General features: G+C 52.5%; 1 protein-coding gene across 1 annotated transcript; it reads left to right on the top strand.

Moving 5' to 3' along the window:
* The first annotated feature begins 31 nt into the window (after positions 1-31).
* On the top strand, positions 32-22,398 carry RPIA (ribose 5-phosphate isomerase A). Its single transcript, XM_044660436.1, has 9 exons — positions 32-385; positions 7,967-8,027; positions 10,438-10,493; positions 13,870-13,929; positions 15,589-15,653; positions 18,566-18,634; positions 18,987-19,128; positions 19,249-19,348; positions 21,519-22,398. The coding sequence occupies exons 1-9, from the start codon at positions 32-34 to the stop codon at positions 21,614-21,616; spliced, it is 1,005 nt and encodes a 334-aa protein (XP_044516371.1). The 3' UTR covers positions 21,617-22,398.

Below are 22,398 nucleotides of genomic sequence, written 5' to 3' on the forward strand. Positions count from 1 at the left end.
GGCGGGCGCGGCTGGGAAGGCGGCGGCAGGGATGCAGCGCCCTGGGCCTTTCAGCACGCTCTACGGGCGGGTCCTGGCCCCACTGCCCGGGCGGGCCGGGGCCGGGGGCGGGGCCTCGTCAGGGGGCGGGGGGAGCTGGCGCGCGGGAGAGCCGCACGTGCCGCCGCCCCAGCGCGAGCCCTCGGGCGGGGGGAGCGGACACGTCGTGGCTTCGGCCGCGGCCCCGGCTCTTGCGCGTGCCCCGCCCGCGGCCGCGCTGCGCGCGCTCCCGCCAGCCCTAGTGCTCCCGCCCGCGCCCCCGCCCTCACACACATCCCGGACCATGTCCAAGACGGAGGAAGCAAAGCGGCTTGCCGGCCGGGCGGCGGTGGAGAACCACGTGGAGGTGAGCGGTCCCCCTAGCCCCCCACCCCGTCCTCCTCCTCCGGGAAGACCGCCTGGCTGCCAGCGCCTCTCTCCTCCTGGAGTCGCGTGGAGCAGCCGGCGATAGCACGCCGGCTGAAGCCGAGTTCGAATCCCTTCCCTGCCTAAGCTAACCTAAGGTCGTCTCTTTCCCGGCCTCAGTTTCCCCACCTGTAACCCGAGAGAGTGGACCCTCCCGGGTCCCTGCTAGTTTTTGGTCTCGGTCCCCCTTGGATTGGGTCTTCCCGCGGCTCGGCGGCACCTGTTTGATTGAGCAGGGTCCGGATCGTCCGGGGGCAAAGTTGTGTATTGGGGTGAGGAAGGTCCTCCTCACTGCCACTAACTTGGGGGGGACCCTCCGAGGCGTGGGGTTCCCGGCCGCAGCTTCCTAATCCGTAGACCGCATCCTAGGGTCGCTGGAAGCAGGGCTGGCGACCGCCTTCTCTCCGATCCCCCATCCCCTGCCCCACGTGTTTCCCCTCTGCCGGCCGTCGGGGTCGTCCCGGCCCGGATCTGAGGGGATCCCCATACAATGACTAGTGACCGATGCGGAGCTGAGACTTGGGTCAGGGCAAAGGAGGCAGCCGAGAGGACGCCACAAGGGGGAGCCAGGGGGCGGGGTGGGGGGCCCTAACCTTGCCCCGTCCCCCCCCAGAGGGTGGGGGCAGTCCATTCTTTCTTTTTCTTTCTCCACTCCGAACTACTCCCATTTGTGGGTAGAGGAGAGGACCGCTTCTGGGAAAAAAGGAGGTGGAGTCGGTGCGGCTTCCAGGCTCCAAATTGAGTTAATTATATCATTATCCCCCTTGGAAGGGAGCCAAGGAGATTTCCTTTCCCTGTGGGAGCTCCCGTGCCCCAGCAGTCACCCCATTCCTGCTTCTTTAGGTGCGCCTCTCCTTCTGTCCCTCACCAAGTAGGTCTTCTGTCCTTAGGAGTGTTGGGGAGATAGACTGGAAGCCCCCCTAGCCAAGTCCCCCCCCTTGTCCCCCTCCCCAAGTAGGCCTTGCGTCCTTAGGAATGTTGAGGAGACACAGGCGAGCCCCTTGCCCCCACCCCAAATCAGTGCCCCACTTCTGCCCCCCTCCCCAAATAGATCTTTTGTACTTGGGAATGTTGGGGAGAAATAAGCTGGAAGGGAACCCCCCCACCCCACCCCCAGCACTTTGTGCTGTTGGAGAAAAGAAACAAGATTGGAGATGGGGTCTGCTTGTAGCCTTCTGGGTCCCTGAGAACAAATTCCTGTAGGATGAAGTTCCGGAAGGCCTGGACTGGCCAGGTCCAGCCCATTCTTGGTAGCCTCAGAACCTCCCCCACCTCCTCAGACCATCTATACAGCTCCTGAAGCCCCCTCCCCCAGCTGCATCCTGAGAGACTGAGGGGCAGAAATGGAGCCTCTTGGCCTTTCTGAGCTTTTGGCTCTCAACCGAGTTCCTGTTTTAAAATGCTGAAGCTCTTCCACTTCCCTCAAAGTTCATTTCTTCCCCAAAGGATTAAGGACCCGAAGGGCTCACCCCGCCCCATTCGAAGTATCTGTTCTGAAAACCTGGTGGATTGGGGAGAGAAAGGCTGCCCCCCCCCCCCCATTGTTATCTGCCCAGGAATTCCTCCTTCCCGTCGGGGAGTGGGGACTATCTCCTCCCAACCTCCCTTCCCCATTTTATAGAAGCCCTGCTGGGATTTGAGTTCCACTCCAGCCTCCAACCCTAGGAAGTGTGCCTGGTGACTCCTCTTGCCCCAGTTTCCTGGTCCATACATGGACGTGATAATAAGAGCGCCTACCTTACAGGATTATTGGATTTCGAAGTGCCATTTCCTATAGGGCTTCTGTTACATATGGTGGCTAGGGCCATTTAACCTTTACTTGGATCCTGCCCTGGATGGCCTTTGCCCTTAGTAAACATTTAATAAGTGTTCATTCATTCATTCAGTCATTCGATGATTTAGGAATTCTAGTGGAGCATGTGGGCTGCCCATGGGTTATTCCTCGGGATCACTGCATGACCCATTCTGCTGTCCTGATCATGCTAATGCAGATCTCCCTTGACAACCTGAGGCCTCTTGCACACTTCTCTGTAATGGGCCTCTCCTTCATCCTGAGTGATCCTCAGTTTGGATTCTTAGGAGACTGGAGTGTTCTATGTGGAAAAAAGATGGATCTTTGTATGGGTTGAAACTTGGGATCCTTAGAAGAACCACCTGGATCCATTCCTTCGGCCTTTGGTTCAGCTCAGGGCTTGACTCTTTGTCCACTTGTAGGGCCTCTCTCTGATCCAAAGGTACTTTGACTCTTAGTGAATTAACAAAGCTGACCCTCCCAGTCCTTCCCTAGTCCTTGGGCTTTTTCCTCCACCTTAACATATCCTTGCTGATCTCTTTGGCCATTGTCTTTTGGCTTTTGCATATCTTTGCCTGGTCTTTGACCATTGTCTGGATTTTTACATATCTTTGCCTGGCCTGTGGGCCTTATCCTTTGACTTTGGGCTGGTCCTGATTCTTGGCTGACCCTCCCAGGCTCCTCTTTGCTTGGTCACTCCCTCTACTTTGTGCCTGAGTCTAATTCTTTTGATTGATCATAGATTATGTTTAAGTATCTGAGATGTTCTGTGGCTTCCTAATTCTGTAATCATAGAACCTTCTTTACAGTATATCATAGATTCTAGACCAGTGATAGGCAAACTTTTTAAAGAGGGGGCCAAAGGAAAGGAAATGCTCATCTGTCAGTGTGTTTCTACAGCAACTCTTTCGAAGTTTCATTGTATTGTATCCTACTCATTGTATTTGTCAGATTAGGAAGAATGTTGCACAGTCAGATAGAACATTTCAGGGGGCCACATCTGGCCCAGAGGCAGTAGTTTGCCCATCCTTGCTCTAGAGGGATCCTTTTACATGCATAGGAACCGCCATATTGGAAGAGAACCTTTAGGTGATTTTTAATGGTTAACAAACACCTGAACTCCTTCTACTATGCAGTGGAATCCTAGGTATTTTCTTTCTTTTCTTTTTTTTTTAACCCTTACTTTCTGCCTTAGTACTAATTCTAAGGCTGAAGAGAGTCAAGGGCTAGGCAGTTAGGGTTAAGTGACTTGCATGGGGTCACACAGCTGAGACCACATTTGAACCCAGTTCCTCCTGACTCCAGGCCTGGTGTTACCTAGCTGCCTTCTGAGTATTTTCTAGATTTTTCAGTCAACTGTGATGGTAAGGATGTGATCTCCTGTGCATCATTGCCGGGAAAAATCTACTTGTTACCTTTTGCCAACCTCATCAGAGGTGCCTGAAGTACATAAGGAGGATCATTCTCCTAAATATTATTCTCTCAGTTATCTTTTCATATCATTGTATTGATGTGGTCTAAGGATCCCTATGGATAGAACCTGGATTCATTAGAATAGAGAACTCCTCCCAAGTCAAAAAAAATTCCTTCTAACAAGAGACTCCTTCTCTTGCGTTTAAATGGTAGCCAGGATGGATTGAAGGTAGGACTTACAAAGCAGAACTTTCTGGCTTCAGGGTTGACTATCCATTATGCCATATCACCTCCTCTGTGGATTGGTTATTAACATTTTCAATTTTGGAGGAGAGTAATAAGTTCTTTTATATTTCTTCAAACTTAATGTTTTTTACTACTTAAGGTACCTTAAGATTCTGTCTTAATACCCAAAGGAGCAGCTAGGTAGCACAGTGGATAGATCACTGGGCCTGGAGTTAGGAAGACCTGAGTTCAAATCCAGCCTCACACATTTACTAGTTGTGTAACCCTGGGCAGTTCATTTAATCCCTTGGCTTCAGTTTCCTTATTTGTAAAATGAACTGGAGAAGGCAATGGCAAACCACCCCAAAATAGGATTAAGAAGCATTGGACACAACTGTAAGTCTGGACAACACCACAGTGAAAATTCTTGGCCTCCATCGAGGTAACCCCCCTTTCCACATATATGGTTTAGTCCAACTGCTTCTCCCTATCTTGGTTTTCTTTAGTGCCATTTCTACTTCCTCTATAAACACATCTGGGCCTGGGATGTTAGTAGGAGCCACCCTTGGGAGAAAAGTTTTGTTATGAAAATCTTTGCCAATGTTTTCCACCTTTGTTCCACTTCTCATTCTTTCAGTTTCATCCTTAAATTCCTTTGGGACAATTTAGATTTCCTGCCAAGCTTTCCTTAGCAGCCTTTCCCTCCATTGTTCTTTGCTGTTTTATAATACCAACAGTTAATATTTACAAGCACATTAAGGTTTTTCATAATAACAACAGCTAACATTTTTATATAGCATTTGCTATGTGCCAGGCATTGTGCTACGTGCTTATAAATATTATCTTGTTTGGTCCTCAAACCACCCTGGGAGGAAGGTGCTGTTCTTATTCTCATTTTACAGTGGAAGAAACTGAGGCCTAGAGATGTGAAATAAGTTGCCTGTGGTCGCCCAGCTATTAGGTATTTTGAGAGTTTGAACTGAGATCTTGCCTCCAAGGCTAGCTACACTACAACACCAAGCTGCAATGTTGTAGACCAGTGATGGGCCAACTTTTTAAAGAGGGGGTCAAAGGAAAGGAAATGCTCATCTGTTAGTCAGATTAGGAATTATGTTGCTCAGCCAGCTAGAACATTTCAGGGGGCCACATCTGGCCCGCAGGCCGTAGTTTGCCCATCACTGTTTTAGAGGTTTTCCTCTAGACTTAAAAGCCTTTGGATTTTTTTTTGTTCTTTGCTTGTAAAGTTTCCTTCCTCCCTCCTTTTTTTCCCCTAAGATAGGTCCACGCAATTGAGGTTAAATGACTTATCCAGGGTCATCCAACTAGGAAGTGTCAGAGGCTAGATCTGAACCCAGGACTCTAGGCCTGGCTCTCAATTCACTGAGCCACCTAGCTGCTTTTTGAAGTGTATTTTCAACATTTTTCCATCCACCTTTGGAATGATCTGTTACTAACAACAGCATATTTATGTATCCCTTTAAAATTTACAAAGGCAAATGACCCTGGGCAAGTCATTTAACCCTGTTTGCCTTAGTTTCCTCATCTGTAAAATAGGGGCACACTAGAGAAGGAAATGGCAAACCTCTCCAAATATCTTTGCCAAGAAAACCCCAAATGGGGTCCCGTAGAGTCAGACACAACTGAACAACATAGTAGAGGCAGCATGATCTGTAGTACACAAAAAGCCAGCCTGGAAGCCAAGAGGACCTGAGTTCAAGTCCTGCTTCTGGTGTGGCTGTTGTGGGACCCTCATCAGGTCACTTCAGTTCGTGTTCTGGGCAGCTTCAGCTTTGAGTTGAAGAGAGGGCTATGACCTGGATGGGCGGAAGGAGTTTCCAATACAAAGAAATCCAGGCTTGGCCCCTGTCTTCTCCCCTTGTGGAATAGGAAATGTCGGCATTATCACCATTTTCCAGGGGAAGAAACTGAGGCCACGGCAGGTGAGGTCCCTGTTTCACAGGGCTCGTGCCTGGTAAAGCCAGGATCAGGTCCCGGGGCTCTTGGCTCCCCTGCCAGGGCTCTTTGGCACTCACTCCAGCTGCCCCTTTAAGGAGAACATGGGAAGGTGTTTGCTGGTGAGGCCATGGTGGGCGGGAACCCCAGGCCCTTGGGACATCCATATTGCACAGTCCTAGGCCCTTGCTTCAGTGCCCTGCAGCTTCCCCCAGCAGGCCTGTGGTTTTCCCTCTGAGGTCTGGAGTTGCTTGCAGGGCCCTTCTGTGTCCGGGGAGGTGTAGGGTTCCCCCGCAGCTGTTAGTCTATAAGTGGACCCTGGGTGAGATCCAGGACACTCGAGCCCAGACAAAGTGTCCACAAACTGAGCTCCTTCCTTGAGGCCTCCAAGCTGGGCCCGGGCCCGGGCCTGGGGCTGGGGGTGCTCAGGAAGCCTGGGGCCACCCCTGTTCACTAGGTCTAGTCCTTAGAAAGTAGCCGGGGAGCAGCGAGCCTGAACTCATCAGCGAAGAATACTTTGTAAACTTTCTTGCTGAGCCTCCGCTTCCTTGTATCCAACAGGGTCACTCCTGTGCGAGATAAGCATCAGGCTATCAGGAGTGTCCTGGGAGAGCTGGAAGAGCCCTCCAAAGGGGCCGGCCGGCCAAGCCCGGCTCCCAGAGGCCAGGAAACGGAGGGCAAAGGGGCAGCCGGGGCCACGGGCGGAAGGCTATTGTAGCATGCCTGGGCATTCCGGAGCCCTCTGACTGCCTCTGAGGCTTCTCTCCATGACTTTGGGGCTCTTCTCTGGCCTCTCTTCTGCCAGACACTGTCCGGAGGGCTTCTGGCCTGCCGGGGCACTGGTACTACGGGGCCCACAGGCCTCCCTGGACGTGAGTGGCTGTTTCTGTTTGATTAGAAGTGAGGAAGAGCAGGGAGTTCATTTTCAAATTCGTTTACTAGTCCATTTTTAGAATATTTTGATATTTTTAAAGATTATCTTAAAGGGTCCTTCCTGGATTTTACGGGGCTTCTTTCCCTTCCTACAAAGATAGGCAGGCCCAGCTGAGCATGTCATTCGGCTCTCCAGTCCTCTGCATGTCCTCCCCAGGAGGAAGGAAGATAGTGTGGCATCACCCCGCTGAGGTGACAGCCTGACCGTATCTGTGTCAGCGTCGCTATCAGGACAGACCGCCCGCCCCCCAGAACTCGGCCACCTCATTGGAAATCTTGAGACAGGAGCCACGTGGCCATGGACCCGCTTGGGAGGGGTTAGAGATGTGGCTCCCAAGGCCCACTCCAGCCCTGAAAGCCTCTTCTGGGCCCACGAAGGGTCACTGCACAGAGTTCAGCCTCCATTTACGTTCCCTCACATCGTTGTAGTGGTGCATATTGTGAGACGGTGATGGCGAACCTTTAGAGCTGGGGTGCCACTGAGTACCATGCCCTGCCTCTGCCTTAGCCCACACAGAGGAGGGAGGAAGCAGTCCTGCTTGGCTGCTGGGTGAAGAGAGGAATGTCCTTAGATGGGGGGAGGGGAGTGGCCCGAACACTGGCTCCTCCTGCTCTTGTCACCTGTGAGCTGCCCACCTTACCCCCGGGTGCTCCCGTAGGGCAGAGGGGCAGGGGCACGGTGGAGTGTGGGGAGGGCCCGCTGAGTGCCCACAGAGAGTGCTCTGTGTGCCATCTTTGGCACCCGGGCCATAGGTTCACCATCACTGTTGTAGGGGGAGGTATTTTTTTTAACCAATCACATGTAACAACAAATGCTTTTGTTCAGTTTTCCAAAATTATATGATCCAAATTGTCTTCCTCCCTCCCCACTCCTGGAGCCAATAAGCAATTTGATCTGGGTTATACTTGTATTATTATGAAAAAACTTGTTTCCATATTGTTCCTTTTTGTAAGAGAATCATCATATAAAACAAAAACCCAAAGAATTGAAAAATCACATGCTTTCATCTGCATTCTGACTTCAACAGGGAAAGTATTTTAGGTCCAGTGCTCACTATGCCAACTGGAACTATTTTTCTCCATAGACTGGGAAGATACATAGCTCAAAGATATATGGGAAGAAGCTTGCCAGGACCTCAGGAAACACGTGGTCTCAAGGCCCTGGAGGGGGTCACTAATGTCTTTGCTTTTCCTTACATTTGACAGAATAATCAAGTGCTGGGAATCGGCAGTGGTTCTACCATTGTCCATGCTGTCCAGAGGATTGGTATGTCACAATCCAGATTTTTCTCATTCTTAAGACTTTCTCCCCTAAGACTGCCTGGGCGTTATCAGAGATTAGAAAGATCTCACCTGGCCAGGAAGCCAGAGCTGTGAGGAGACTGGGTAACAGGTTTGTGATTCGTGCAGGCCTGGCCCAGCCGAGCCCATTTAATTTTATGTAGCTTGTAGAGACAATTGTTGGCCTGTTGCCAGCCCCATTTGAATGTAGGCTCTTTAATGTGGGCAAGAACCAGGTTTTTATCTTCCTTTCTGTCCCTGGCACAGAGCAGACCCTTAAATCAATGCTTGTTGCCTGGCTTTCAAGTAGAATTGGCCCATTTAGAACTGGAAGGGACCTCAGTGGTCTTTTAGTCTAACCTTCTCAAATCAGTCAGTTGTCATTAAGTACTTGTTGTGTACCAAGTACTAAGCTCTAGGGGTCAAAGAGTGCTTTCAAGGAGCTACAATCTCAAGTGAGGAAAGAGTACACAAAGGGAAACCAAAAAGGGGCCAAAGTGGAAAAACTCAGAGAATCTCTCAGGTAGTGCAATCCAGTGAAGACTGGTTTTTCTGAGCTGATTCCCCCACCCTGAAGTGGAGGTTTGGGAATTCCTGGCTCCAGCTTCAGCTGGGCAGAGGTAGAATCTGGGGGGTGGGGTGGGGGGACAGGTCTTCCTGGATGAGGAGGTTATCCCAGAGGGGAATTTCCTGGGTCAAGTTCCCCGGGGAGCACAGCCCATTGAACAGACATAAAAACAGGCATTCAAGGCAATGGCTATCTAGACAAAAAAGCCTTGGGTTATGGGACTTGTTAAAGGTCACCCAGGCAATCAGAGGCAAAGCCAGAGTTTATATGTGGAGCCTTGTACCTCCCAAACCTTTTGATGCACATGCCCCTGCAGTTCAGGCCCTGGCCCTGATCCTTTCTTCCTTGGGGTGGGAAGGAGGGTTATTTGTGCAGACAAGCCTAGCTAGCCTGGCCCTGAGCCAGCTGTGACCTGTGCATTTGTGCCTTCCTGAGAGTTCTCAGACCTGCCGCTTTCCAGGGCAGGCTGGAGCCTTTGACCCTGTTTAACCAGGATCACCAGCTTGGTCTGGAAAGGGAAAGATTGGCCCTGCAAATGAAGCCACCCTCTCTGGGCTGGGCCAGAGTCCAGGTTCCCAGCGGCTTTTCTTCTTTGGCCTGGAGTCTCTGAGGCCACTCCCTAGATTCTGATCTGACCCTTTCAGTTTGTTCAAGGCCCTGGATTATTTAGCTTCAGCAGGGCTGCTCAGCAGGTTCTAGTAACCTGTTTTCCTTCAGTAGTGATAAACACCAACTGAATGACTCTTCTGGGCTGATAGAACCATCTCCCAAAGCACCCCAAGACCAAGTCCTAGAGCCCTTATCAATAAATACCAGGTGACAAATTTCTACCCATCAGCTTGTTGGGATGGTAAAGAGTTTTCAAATAGGCCCACAGAGTCTTCCTGGTTAGTGTTGGGTACATTTGGTTTTTAGAAGACAGATTGAAGATGTCTGCAATTTTAACTAGATGGGTTTCTTTAATGCTTTCTGTCCATTTTTATGATAAGAATCCCAAGTGGGAGGAGAAACCCCCCAAATGTGAGGCACAAATTTAGTGCCATTTAAGCTGAATTTTTGAGCCTGACCTAAAGTGACCCAGACTTTCAGCTTCTTTGACAAAAGATCTGAATTGATGTCCTGCTCCTTTTACATGCTATGAGTAACCCCCCCCCCCCCCCTTATTGTCCAGAGCTCCCAAGTTAAAGTCACACCAGCAGAACAGAGGTCCTATACTAGGAATTTCCTATACCTAATGAGATCACAGATCTGGGTCCCCCCACCAATCCCAGTCCCTTTTCACAAAAGTAGAACTGTTACCCCACTCATAGAATCTAGATCAGAAAAGGATCTTAAGGATTATTTAGTCTAGTATTCTAATATGTTATCTAATATGTTAGGACAGGAAACTGGCTTAGTGATGGTTAGAGGACTTGCCTTATGTCACCCACTCTTATGGAAACCGAGTTGATTTTTTTTTTTAAACCCTTATCTTCTGTCCCAGAATCAATACTGTGTATTGGTTCTAAGGCAGAAGAGTGGTCAGGGCTAGGCAGTGGGGGTTATGTGACTTGCCCAGGGTCACACAGCTGGGAAGTGTCTGAAGCCAGATTTGAACCCAGGATCTCTGGACCTGACTCTCAGTCCACTGAGCCACCCAGCTATCCACAAGTTGATTTTTTAATTGAAGTCTTGACCCAGTGCTTTTCACCTCTTACCCTTCAGACTGGACTCTATAGCAACATGAAATATTTTTTATGTTTCTTGACTCTTTAAAAAAAAAAGGTTGAGGATAAAACAGAGAAGGCAAGAAGAACTTCAAAGCTTTTTTTTTTTTTTTTCTCTACAGCTGAAAGAGTCAAACAAGAAAACTTGAATATCGTCTGTATTCCTACATCCTTTCAGGTATGTCCCTGGTTCTGTGACTTCTCCACACTTGGGTCAGCTCTCTCATTTTGATTTTGCTCATTCATTCAGTATTTGGATACGCTGGGTTGGAGTTTTCTCTCATTCCAAGCTCTCATCACATCTCTCCCTGCTCAGAGCCTCTGCACTGGCTGTCAAAGAAAAGTTAATGCGCTTACTTTGGCATTCAAGGCTCTCTTGTTATCTGGCTCAAACCTACCTCTGAATTCAATAAACACTTATTAAAATGGCCTCTATGTACAAGACCCTGGAATACAAGGGCAGCGTCGAAGCCTGCCCCAAAGGAGCGCTCTCTGGGCCAGAGGGGCGACACCACACAAAATACACTCTGGTTACCGTAGTACAAGGGAAATGGAGAGAGCCCGGGGGAGGCTTCATCACTCCTTGAATGGAGCCTCAACGGAAGGCCACAGTTCTGCTTGTGACCGCCTTTCCCGGCCTGTTACTCATCATCGGTGCCCTCCTGCCTTCTGCTCCAGCCACGCTAGCTTGCTCTGTGTGTCACAGAAGATCCTCCATCTCCCACCTCTTGGTCTTGGCTGGGCCCCCGCCTGGAGTGCTCTGCTTCTCTCTCACTTCCTTCAGAACTCCTCAAGCTTCCCTTTGGACATTCTGCCCCAGCCGCCGGTGCCTTGTCCTAGTCTGTACCCGGGACACCCAGCTTAGGCTCTCGGAGGCCAGGGACGGCTCCGCTTGTGTCTTTGCATCTCCATCTCGGCCTCGTTCGGTGCTTGCCAGGGAAAAGCTCAGCAAGCACTCGAGGACCGATGGGGGTCCTGGCAGGCGGGGGGAGGGCTTTGAACAGCTGTGCAGAGAGCTCAGGGCCTCTCCGGCCTTCTCTGAAGCCTCCCTCCTCACCGGCCTGCTCGCTGTCCTGCCTTTGCTCATCCCCTTGTTTCTCCTCAAGAGCCCCCGATCTCTGGGCAGCCCCTTTCCTTTTGGGGTGACTTGAGATCATAGCCACGTGGCTGAAATCTGCCTGATTTTGGAGCTTCACCTGCCTTCAGGCCTCCTTCGTGCCAAGCAGAAGAGCCTCCTGCTAGTCCATCTTCCACATATCTTCTTTTTTTAAACTTTTTTTTTACTTTTTTATTTACTTCATTAACTATTTCCCAGATACATGTAAAAAAATGTTCCATGTTTTAAACCCTCACCTTCTGTCTCAGAATCAATACCATGTATGGGTTCTAAGGCAGGAGAGCCATAAGGGCTAGGCCATGGGGGTGAAGTGACTTGCCCAGGGTCACCCAGCTCTAGGAAGTGTCTGAGGCCAGATTGGAACCCAAGACCATCCCTCTCCAGGCCTGGTTCTCTATTCACTGAGCAGCTCTTTTGTTCATTTTTTTAAATTCCACATTCTCTGGCCTCGCCCTTGAGGAGGCACACTGTTGGGTTGTAGATTATACCTGTGAGCAGGGCGGCCTCAGGGTGGTTCTTACTGGCCAGCCCCTTTGGCCTGGTGGGGCACCAAATGGCTGAGCGTCTATCGGAGGCTTCTGGCACCCTTCACTGCCTGCTCCGTGCTGCCGGGTGAGCCAGAGCGCCCACACTCAGGGGAGCCCGCACACAGCGGGGGGCACAGGAGGCTGCGTGGGGGGAGGGAGTCAGCAGAGGCTGCTTGTGGGCTCGTGGCACAAAGCCACTTTGTAGCTGGGGAAGCCGAGGCTGGGGGACCCCCCAGGTCGTGTGAGTCGTGAGAGGGGGAGGAGGCGTGCGACACACACACACACTCACACACACCCCATGTCACCAGGGCCCTTCATGGGCAGGAGCAGGAGTGGGGCTCAGGCCTGCAGTTCTGAAAAGCTGGGAGCCAGGCGTCACCCCGCTTGGTAGCAGCCAGCGAGAGGCGGCGCCTCGTGTGGGAGCGGCCAGTGTCGGGCGGCTTCTTCGTGCCCGAGCCAGTGAGGAGCTCTGGTGGTCTCCAGGCCCTTGTGGCTGCCTCGCTAGGGATGGACGTGGGGCTCCGAGAGGGTCTCCCGCTTCCTCGGGAGGGCCCGGCGTGCTCGGGCTTCCGTCGCTTTGTGCGAGAGCAGCTCCCACGCAGGTCTTACAGCTGCCATCCTTCATTCTAATCGTCGCGCATTGTCGAGGGCCTCTGTGCCCAGCACTGTGCTACAGGCTGGGCATTCGGAGGCGCTCGGCCAGGGGCTGGAAGGCGATGCCAAGCCTCACGGTGACGAGGAAGAAGAGCGTTCTGGGCACGACAGATCTGACAGGAGACGGGCTGGGCAGCCACCGGCCAGGCCGCTCATAATGTGGGTAGCTTTGGCAGGTGGATGGGGGAGATCCAGGAGCATCGAAGGGCCCTTCCGGCAGGCAGGTGGGGAGCTGGGTGTGGAGCGCCTGCCAAGAAGGGCTGAGTCTGAGTCACTGACCTTCCTGAAGAGGAGGCCGAGGGGCGGCGCCTCCTCATAGAATGAATGATGGGACGCCGACGGAGGACCTTCCTCGGCTCCCCTTCTGAGCCGGCCCCGCAGCGAAGCAACGCCATTTCCACCGCAGACCTGGATTCGCTATCTGTAATGCTGCTGTGGCCTCCCACAGAACTCGGGGCCCCCATTTCCTCCTCCATGGAAAGAAAGCACTGGCCGGTCCGAAGGGCCCTCATGCTCCGGCCGGCACGTTTAGTCTCCGCTTCCCGGCCGCAGGGCCCCCGGCTCTGGAAGCCTGCGGGGAGCCGCCTCGGACAGCCTCGTCAGCCTGGTGATGTCCGGAAGCGCTCACAGCCCTTCTTGGGCCTGCAAAGCTGCTTTGTGAGGCCTTCCGGAAGCTGCCTGTGGGAGCCTTTCTAGGCCACCACGAGGGTCAGAGCAGATTGTTTGAAAGAAAACCGCCTCATGGCCAGTTTGGCTCCCAGGCTTTGGGGGCTGCTGGCTGGCATTTGTGCCAACCTGTTACTGTTCATTTCAAACAAAAATCACAGGATGTTAGTCCTGTGCAGGGCACGCCGCAGGGTGAGGGGGGACACCAGTGGTGCACTTTCCGGGTCAGACGGAGGGAGGCACTGCCAGAGAGGGCAGCAGCGGCCATCTCACCCCCAGACCAAGGCTGGAGAGGGGAGGTGAATGTGCCCTGACCGGAAGGGAGGATGCTGGCTGGCGGTGAGCAACTCTGATAATGGGCTCCCACGGAGCCTTGGGGAAGTGTCTCGGGTCTCCCCTGAAACACGCAGCCTCACTTGGTCCTCCTTAGCCTCCTCCCAGGGAGAAGACCTCCAGGCTCCTGGTGAACCCATTTAGGGTTTGGCAGGAAGCTTGTGTCAAAGCAAGGCTCAGCAAGCTGAGGGGGAAACCCAGGATGGGAGGGTGCAGAACAAACAGGAATGATGGTGACCCTCTTGTTCTTTGTGCAGGCCCGGCAGCTGATTCTCCAGAATGGCTTACCCCTGAGCGACCTGGACAGGCACCCCGAGGTAAGGAAGGGGCCACCGTGGTAGTCCCCCAGAGCAGTCTGTTGGAGGCAGGCACCTACCACCTCCTGATTATTCGAAGGCTTATCTGGAGGCCAAGCCCCCTTGGGCACATCTAAGCTTCTTCCACATGCTAGCTGCCCTGGGGGATCCGAGGTGGGGGGCGGGGGAGGGGGGACTCTTTCCTCTGGCCCAAGTCCTCAAGTTGTGGACTCAAGGTTGCCCTCTGGGACACTCCCCAGCCCACCCATGGCCATATTTTAAACCTTGACTTTCTGCCTTAGAATCGGTACATGTATTGGTTCCAAGGCAGAAGAGTGGTACAGGCTGGGAGTGGGGGTGAAATGACTCACCCAGGGTCACTCAACTAGGAGGTGTCTGAGGCCATATTGGAACCCAGGACCTCCCGTCTCTAAGCCTGGCTTTCTATCCACGGAGCCACCAGGCTGCCTCTTCAGAGTTCCTCTTAAACTGACCTGAACTCGATGTCCTGAAGAGGTCTGCAGAGGGTAGCAAGGCCATCACCTCCCTATTTCCTGACCGGATCCTGTTAGCTTTGGGGTTCTCAGGAAGCTTGCAGTGCCCTAAAACCCCGAGATGTGATACTGAGGAGTCCTAGTTGAGGGAGGGTCCCTCAGGAGTAGGGCTGGGCTCTCCCCCAAAGGGAGGGACGTGTGGAGAGACTATTTGGGGCAGGGTGTCGAGGCAAACTCACCCATGCCGAGTGGGGTTGCTGTGTGGGGAGGAACTGTCTCCCAGAGTGGGTCCCCCTCATTCGAGGCCTTCCAGCTCAGCTCTGTGACCTAGGTTGGATGTAGCACCAGCTTGGAGGTTCTGGACCTGATGCTGGCGCCAATAGAAGTAAGGAAAGCCGTGTTTATGGAGCCATGGGTGGGGTTCTATTAGTCTTCCCCTGGCTGGAGGCCAGATGGATGGAGCGGCTCTGTTAGTGGCTCTGGGCCCGCACTTAGGCCCTGACTTGGAGGGCTTAGTTGGAGCAGAAGGCCAGGGAGGAGCTTTTCCGTGGACTTGAGTTCAGTTGGGGCTGTGGTGTGGGGGTCAGGGGAATTGGGGCTAGGGAAGAGGCATCTTCCAATGCACGTGGGAGGGAGACAGATGAGAGGATGAGGTGTGTACCCCACCATGATTCCTACCTTGGTGGTCTTCCCTAATGGGGTGATGGATGTGCCTCCTGTGTGATGGGGCTGAGCACATGAATGAATGTGGCTGTGAGCGTGGGCTGAGGCCTGGGGAGCCTCTGGAGGAAGGGAGGAAGCTTTGGAAGTTCCCTGAGGGGGCCACGAGGCCAGGGCCGTATCAGTTCATTCCTTGTGGGTACAGAGAGGAGGGGTTTTGGAGGGGAGGGAACCAGAAGGCAGATTCTCACTCAATAATGGTATAAACTTGCCAGCACTAGAGCTATTTAAAGAAGAGGATGGATGCCTCGGACAGGCCTTCCTAAAGCCCAGCGTCGCCCCTCCCTGGGGATATCTGGGCTCTCTTCCAGTGGGAAAGGGACCCCAACTGGATAAAACCACTGTCCCGTTATTGCCGGACTCTGCTCCTCACTAGGGGAGATCTCTAGGCAGAATCACAGATCTTTCTCTCTGGCTTCATCCCATTCATTTGCTCTATCTAACCCACCCTGCTTTCTCCCAACAGCTGGATCTCGCTATTGATGGTGCTGATGAAGTAGACGCAGACCTCAATCTCATCAAAGGTGGCGGGTAAGGGTTGCAGACAGCTTTGGGAGAAAGATGGCTGTCAGGAGCTCTTCCCAGAATTCTTGCTCTTTCTACAGATTTCTATTCAAAGTTCAGCATCACTGAATTGGGTTATGCTATAGGAGGTGAATGGTGCCCAATCCTGAACTTGGCTCAGGTTTTTCTGGGGCTTCTCTTAAAAAACAAACCACCTTTGTTAAAGTGAGGAATCCCAAGCTCCCTAATCCCCACTTAAAATCCTGCCCACACACACAGGTTAGAGCAAGCTCTAAATGAAAACAGACTCCTGGGAACAGGGAAAAACCTTTGTTTTCAAACCAAGCTTGGTCTTCTCTTCCTATTTTCCCTCCCCAGCCTGCTCTGGGCTGTTTTGTCAGGGAAACTACTGATGGTATTAACAACTCTGGGTGGAGAGTTCAAATTCTGACTTTGCCTTCTCCTCTGTTTATGGTATCTCTTAATGGAGCCTTTCTCATCTGTAAAACAAAGGTGTTGTAAGACATCATTTCCCCAAGATCTCTTACATACAATTCTAAAATCTCTGACTCTTCTCCCAGCCTCCTCCGCCTCCTGGCTTCTTTGACTTCCTTCAGGTCCTCACCTTTTACAGGAAGCCTTTTTTCCTCAACCTGTTTTCTAGCTCCTTCAATCTAGCATTTCCTGTTTGTCCCGAATAGCTTGTTTGTGCATTTAGCTTGCCTCCCCTCCTCCAATGGCGGTTAGGCTCCTGGGGACAAGAGGCTGTTTCATGTACTTCCAGTGCTGGAGCCCAGTTTACTAGTGACCAGGACTTTATTTGTTCATTGACTGACAGCTGTGTGACCCCCCTCAGGCTCAGTTCTTCATTTGGTAATCCCTATGAACTCCCTGGTCCCTGAGGCTTGAACAGAATGGAAGGACTAACTAGAGCTCTCCCTTGGCTTTTGGTTTTGCTTTTGGCCTGTGCTTTGTCTCTGGACAATTTGAACCTAGCTAATTTCTCTGGACCTCTCCCTGACCTTCTCCATATTATTTTCCTATTTTCCTTTCCTGTTTTCCTGGGGCTCTGGGAGGCAGGGTGGCTTTTGGGTTTTTAGTGAATAGACTTTGTGGCTTCCCAAATAGGCAAGTAGGACATCCTTGAATTCAAACTATCCCTTTAGTATACCCTCTATTTTAAAAGCAGCCAAATCTTCCCTGGCTGAGAGAAGCAGGTCCTCTCTCAGTTTAACCCATTCCTGTGACCCTCCCCCATCTTGAGTTTCTCCCTAGTGGCTGTCAGAAACCCCAAACCCCTCTCTCCTTCCTGACCATTAATTCCTGACCATCTGAACATTAATAAATCCCTTTGTTACCTAATCAAACCCTCTGGAGAATCATTGTGTTGAAGAATTAGGCAAGGGTTGAAGGGGAAGGAATTATTCTCTTTATTTCCTGAGGGAAATTGGAGGCATCCATCTTGGGAGGAAGTGGTTGCCCAATGTTTCCTTCTGAATCCCTTCAGTTTCACTGACAGGGAGGAGTCTTGTGATTCCTCCTTTGAGGACTTGAGAAACTGACAAGAAAGCCCTCAAGTCAGATTTCAATCGTTTCTGACTGGCCCTATTCCTTGTGTCTGTAGAAGTACCTTTCCTGCCTGGAAGGATTCAGCCTATTTCCCCTCAGTATCCTCTGTCTCTAGCCTGTGTATCTAGTCTGTGTTAGCTGCCTCTCCTGAACACCTCACCCTGTACCCTTACCATCCTAATACCGCCTTGTCCATTCCTCCCTAAACTCAGCCATCCCTTTCATTCCTCTCCTATCACCTCAGTCACCCTTTACCCCTCCGTCACTCAGCAAAGGAAAGAGATCACCCCCCAATTTTAGTGTCCCTTTTTATCTATAACAGTGGTGAGCTGGGTTCAGGTTCTGCCTCAGACCATTGGCTGTGTGAGTTGGGCAAATTTCTTAAGCTCTTCAAAGCTTTGGGTCATTCTAAGACTCCGATGCAGAGAAGGACTTGTGTCTGGGAATTCTTTGTAAATCTCTATGAAATGGCAGGTCTGGTCCATACATATATATATAATTCTCTCCTCCCCACCCCCCCAAAGTTCAGAATTCCTGCAAGTACATTTTACAAAAAGTGCTTCTGAATTTAGGAGGTGACCCCCCCTTCCCAATAATGACTATCAGTAGGCATTTAGGAAGCACCTACTGTGTGCGAGGCCCAAAGAATGAAGCTGTCCTTACTTCTCTTCTTCCTGGTGATGGGCAAGTTAGCAGGGAAATAAATGGATTTCTCGTGCCCAAATGTCCGTCCTTACCTGTAGTTGAGTCATGTCCCCCTGAAAAGACTACACTAGGGCTCGCTTGTCCATGTCCCAGCTAAGGTGTAGACGAATAGTCCGTAGGCGTGGGCAAGCTTGGGGACGGTCATCCAGAGGGAGAGGCTAGAGTAGCCAGCCCGGAGGGGGGAGGGGGGCGTGGGTCACTCATCTGTGCTTCAGGGCTCCTTTAAAAGCCCTTCATGCCTCTGGAGTAGACGGGAAATAAAATAAGAATTTGTGATCCCAGAATGGCAGCCTGACTCACATTACCGAAAAAGGCCTTTCTGTAACATGTTCTGGGAACCTCGATTGAGGGTAGGCAGGGACCCTCGCAGCCGTCCTCATTCCCAGAGGAGGACCCTGACCGGGGACCGGTCATCTGCCCTTTGTGCTAGGACCTCTCAGGACAAGATTCTGTGCCTCCCCCTCTTCTCCTAGGGACCATCTGGATCTAAAGATGCCCCAGGGCTTTGCAGTATCTGGGCCCATGGAGAGCTCCGGAGGCTGGGAAATAGGTTTTAGAAGCTGAATGGAGTCGGCTTAAGCGTCTCCAGCCTGGACCTTGGCTCCGCTTTTGTCACTCACTTCATTTCCCTTCATTTGTTCTGTTTTGCTTCTTCCCGCTCGCAGAGGCTGTCTGACCCAGGAGAAGATCGTAGCCGGCTATGCCAAACGCTTCATCGTCATTGCTGATTATAGGTAAGCCGAGCCCAGAGCTGCGCCTGTCAGTGCGCCACACGGCGTGCGCAGCAGGCGGAGGAGGCAGCTTCGTAGGCGAGGAGATGCGGGCAGAGGCCAAGGAGGCTGGAGCGAGCACACTCGCTGGGGATCTGCTTGCTCACATGGGCATGGGCGGGCTTTCCTTGGGGCTTTGGGGGGACTCTGTAGGGGGCCGGCGATGTAGGCAGCCCCCACTTCCTCCACAGATCGGCCGGCACACACTGCAGGGGGCCAAGGTTCTCTCTCGATCCTCCTCTTGGGCTCTGGTTTTCTGCTGAGTCTGGCATCTGGGCTGAGAGGGTCATCTCGGCTGTTTTCCCCCATTTCGCAGGAAGGATTCGAAGAACCTCGGCGACCACTGGGTGAAAGGAATCCCCATCGAGGTCATCCCCATGGCGTATGTCCCAGTGACCAGGGCCTTGGCACGCATGTTTGGTGGAGTAGCCGAGCTGCGCATGGCTGAGCGCAAGGCAGTAAGTGGTGGGACGTGTGCGGGTGTGTGCGGGGCTGGGATGTGGCTACCTCTCCCCCCCCCAGCCTCTGTCGCCCTCTTGGCCCACCTTGCTCCCTCCTTAATGCACACCTCTCCTTAGGGGCCTGTGGTGACAGATAACGGGAACTTTCTGCTGGACTGGAAGTTTGACCGGGTGCACAAATGGAGCGAAGTGAACACGGCCATCAAGATGATCCCAGGTAACCCGCCCCCTGCCCTACCTTGGGATGAGGAGCCTGGAGAAGGAAAGACCGAGGGCGCCACGGCTGCCTGAGCTGCCTTGCAGGTGGCTTCCAGTATTGCCTTGGATGCCCACTGGCCGGGGGGACCCCAGGGAGCCGGTGCCAGGCTGCCCCAGGAGGGGAGCCATCCCCCTGGCCCAGGCTCCTGTCTGTCGTTGGGGAACCAAGACTCGGAGTGCTTGGGCCACAGGATTAAACCCGTTTCTCCCCAAGACCCCGGAGACCCCCCATTCTCTGGGCTGGGTGCAATGTTCAAGGGTCATCCTAGAAGCCCCCACTTAAGGCCAGCATCAACCTCCCGCCTCCAGCCACCAATAGCTCTTGCTGGTCACTTTAGTTTAAATCGTGCCTTCTTTTCCCAGCATGCACTCCGCCAAGTTAGCAGGGCTGGTCTGCAGGGGGGTTTCAGAGGGACCCCCGGAGATGTGTCAGGGCTCAGGGCTAGCCCAGTGTCCCCCCTTCCCCTCCCTAGACCATGGTGAGCCCCAGGAGCAGATGGTGCTAGGTTGGTTGTGGTTTTTTAGCTGAATTTTTCTCCACCAGAGGGCGGTATTTCTCCTTCCCAGAACCCAGGCTTCCTGCGCTGGCTCTTAGGCCCGTATCTACAAAGGGAGGGGCCTGTAGCTGTCCTCCATCCAAACAGCCGTTTTACAGATGAGTCCACTGAGGCTGAGTGGCTGCTAAGGCACAGCCTCTTGGCGGGGTCTGTCCACCGGCCCACACTGTCCTCCCTGCCCTCCCTGTTCATGGGCTGCCTCTTTTCTCTCTCCACCCCCTGGTCCAGGAGATGGTGCAGTTATCCCTTCCCCATCACAGCGTTCCCACCTTGGTTTTGATGGGTCAGGGGTCAGCATAAGAAATGGAATGGGAATTTGGGGGGAGTTTGGAAGCTGTACGCGAAGGCCGGCAAGTGAAACAGAAAAAGTTTAGAAATGCATAAGATGTATGTGATAGTATTGGATAACTTTGGCATTCTAATGCCAAATCTAAATTTAAAAGTTACTTTAATTTAACTTTTAATACCTTGAATATACACAATTTCTTTTTTAAAGCTAAAATGAGTAAAATTAAAAATTTGCAAAAAAAGTGCAAAAACATGGACACATTGATGGACACACAAAGACTAGAAATGTAGATGTCTTAGAAGAGCTTAAAATGTGTTGTCAACACTCCTTGTGAGAACAAGAGAACACGCAGACCTCTCTGCTCTGAAGGGATTTCCCAGATGGGGGGCCCCGTGCCCCTGCCCCCCGCCAGGTGGAGGGGACGAGGTCTAGGACTGGCCGTTTAGAAATCTCTTCTGGGGCTGACCCAGTACCTGGAGTGTTCGGTCCTGTTCTGGGCCCCCATTTTAGCAAGGATTCGGACTCCTGTCTGTGCCCGCCTTTCTCTGCCTTTTTGGGGGGGAGAATCGGACTCTGGAGGAACCTCGCTCAGGCCCCAGACGGATGGAGCCGGTCAGGCAGCTGCGGCCTTTGTGCCCCTCTCAGCGGAGTCCGGCTTCGGTCCCGGCTGCCCCCACTTCCGGGAGGATTTCGGGGTGTGTTCTGAGGAGGGCAGCTGCGCACTTGGTGCCAGGCGAGGATGGGCCGTCCTTGCTCTGTCCATGACCGGCCCTGCCTTGAGGATGGAGCTGCTCAGGCCTGTCCAGGGCCCAGGAGGGCTGGCTGTGCTCTGGGGAGCCTCTGGGAGCTTCCCGTTCTGTGACTGGGATTGTGCTGAGAGACGGGCAGAATTCGCATTCTCTTCCCTTGTCCCAGGCGCACTTTCATCACTGATTGTCTGTTTGTATCAAAGCATTTAGCCCTAGAAGCTCTGAGCCGGCAGAGGGCCCCCGGAGCGGGTGGGGCCCCCTAGAGTGGACAGGGGCCCCCCGATCGGCTACTTCCCTTTCTTGGTTTCACAGCTAGTTGTGCCCTAATCCTATTCTTGATGACTCCCATCAGGGTCGCTCGTGGAGTCCTCCGAGGACCCTACGGGAGTTTAGTGCTGGCTTCAGGGTCCCCTTCTACAGAGAAGGCCCCCCGCTCAGTGCCTGAGGCAGGATGGAAGCCCCCCTTTTCCTGCATTCCTTGTGCTGCCCCGACTTCCTTAGTAAGCTGTCGTTTCGCTCTTCCTTGTCTTGCAGGAGTCGTGGACACGGGTCTGTTTATCAACATGGCGGAAAGAGTCTACTTTGGCATGGAAGATGGCTCGGTCAGCGTGAGGGAGAGGCCGTCTCACTGACCGAGGCCCCACCGGCCGCCGAGGCGGGGAAGCCCGAGAGCCTCTGCCTTAATGTATTTGCCTCGGGACAGCCGGTCGGAGCGTGGGGGTCTCCTGAAGCGTTACGAACGCCCCTCTTCTTTTTTAAGGAAATAGAGAAGCAGATATATTTTTTCTATCTAAAAATACTCTTTTTTAAAGAAAGAAAAAACAAACCTGGTTTCATGTTTTATATGAAATATTACAAAAAAAAAACCCCAAACAGATTTTTGAATCTTTGAATTGAGGCTGCTGGTTTCTCGTTCAGTTTCTGAGTGTTTGGTTTTCTGGGGGAAACGTGAGCCCCTGCGCCAGCCCAGGCTGCGAGGGCCGAGCCAGCAGCCCCCGATGCCTTACTGGAACCTCCGACCTTCTTTATGCCTTCCTTGGTTTGTCGCTTTGTTTTTGAGTTTACATTTTAATCGCTCACAATACACAGTCACACCTCGACAGTGACCTTCGTGGACAAGCTGTTTGGACCTCAGTACCGTCATGCTTTGGCCAGGCTCAGGCCACTCGCCCACACTAGGAAGCACACAAACCCTCAGGCCTCCCTGCCAGGAAGGTGGTCCCAGGTTAGGACCACCCAGACACTGCTGGGAGGTGCCTCTCCAGAGGTGGATTTTTTTCTGTTGTCATCCTTTTTTGGAGTTTTTGTTTGCCTTTCTCCCTCTAGAGGGAGGCCCTTGCACCGGTGGGCATCAGACGCCTCCTCTTTGCATTCTGTGTGTGTGTGTTGAAATAAAAAACTCTGTGCCACGTCA

This window comes from Gracilinanus agilis, chromosome 2 (assembly GCF_016433145.1).
Source record: "Gracilinanus agilis isolate LMUSP501 chromosome 2, AgileGrace, whole genome shotgun sequence".
Classification (NCBI taxonomy): Eukaryota; Metazoa; Chordata; class Mammalia; order Didelphimorphia; family Didelphidae; genus Gracilinanus; species Gracilinanus agilis.

Bases quoted from the DNA above. Each gene is read 5' to 3' on its own strand.
- RPIA (XM_044660436.1), top strand. From the start codon at position 32: ATGCAGCGCCCTGGGCCTTTCAGCACGCTCTACGGGCGGGTCCTGGCC. The intron at 18,635-18,986 runs GTAAGCCGAGCC...CCCATTTCGCAG, and splicing joins ATCGTCATTGCTGATTATAG to GAAGGATTCGAAGAACCTCG. The intron at 19,129-19,248 runs GTAAGTGGTGGG...ACCTCTCCTTAG, and splicing joins GCATGGCTGAGCGCAAGGCA to GGGCCTGTGGTGACAGATAA.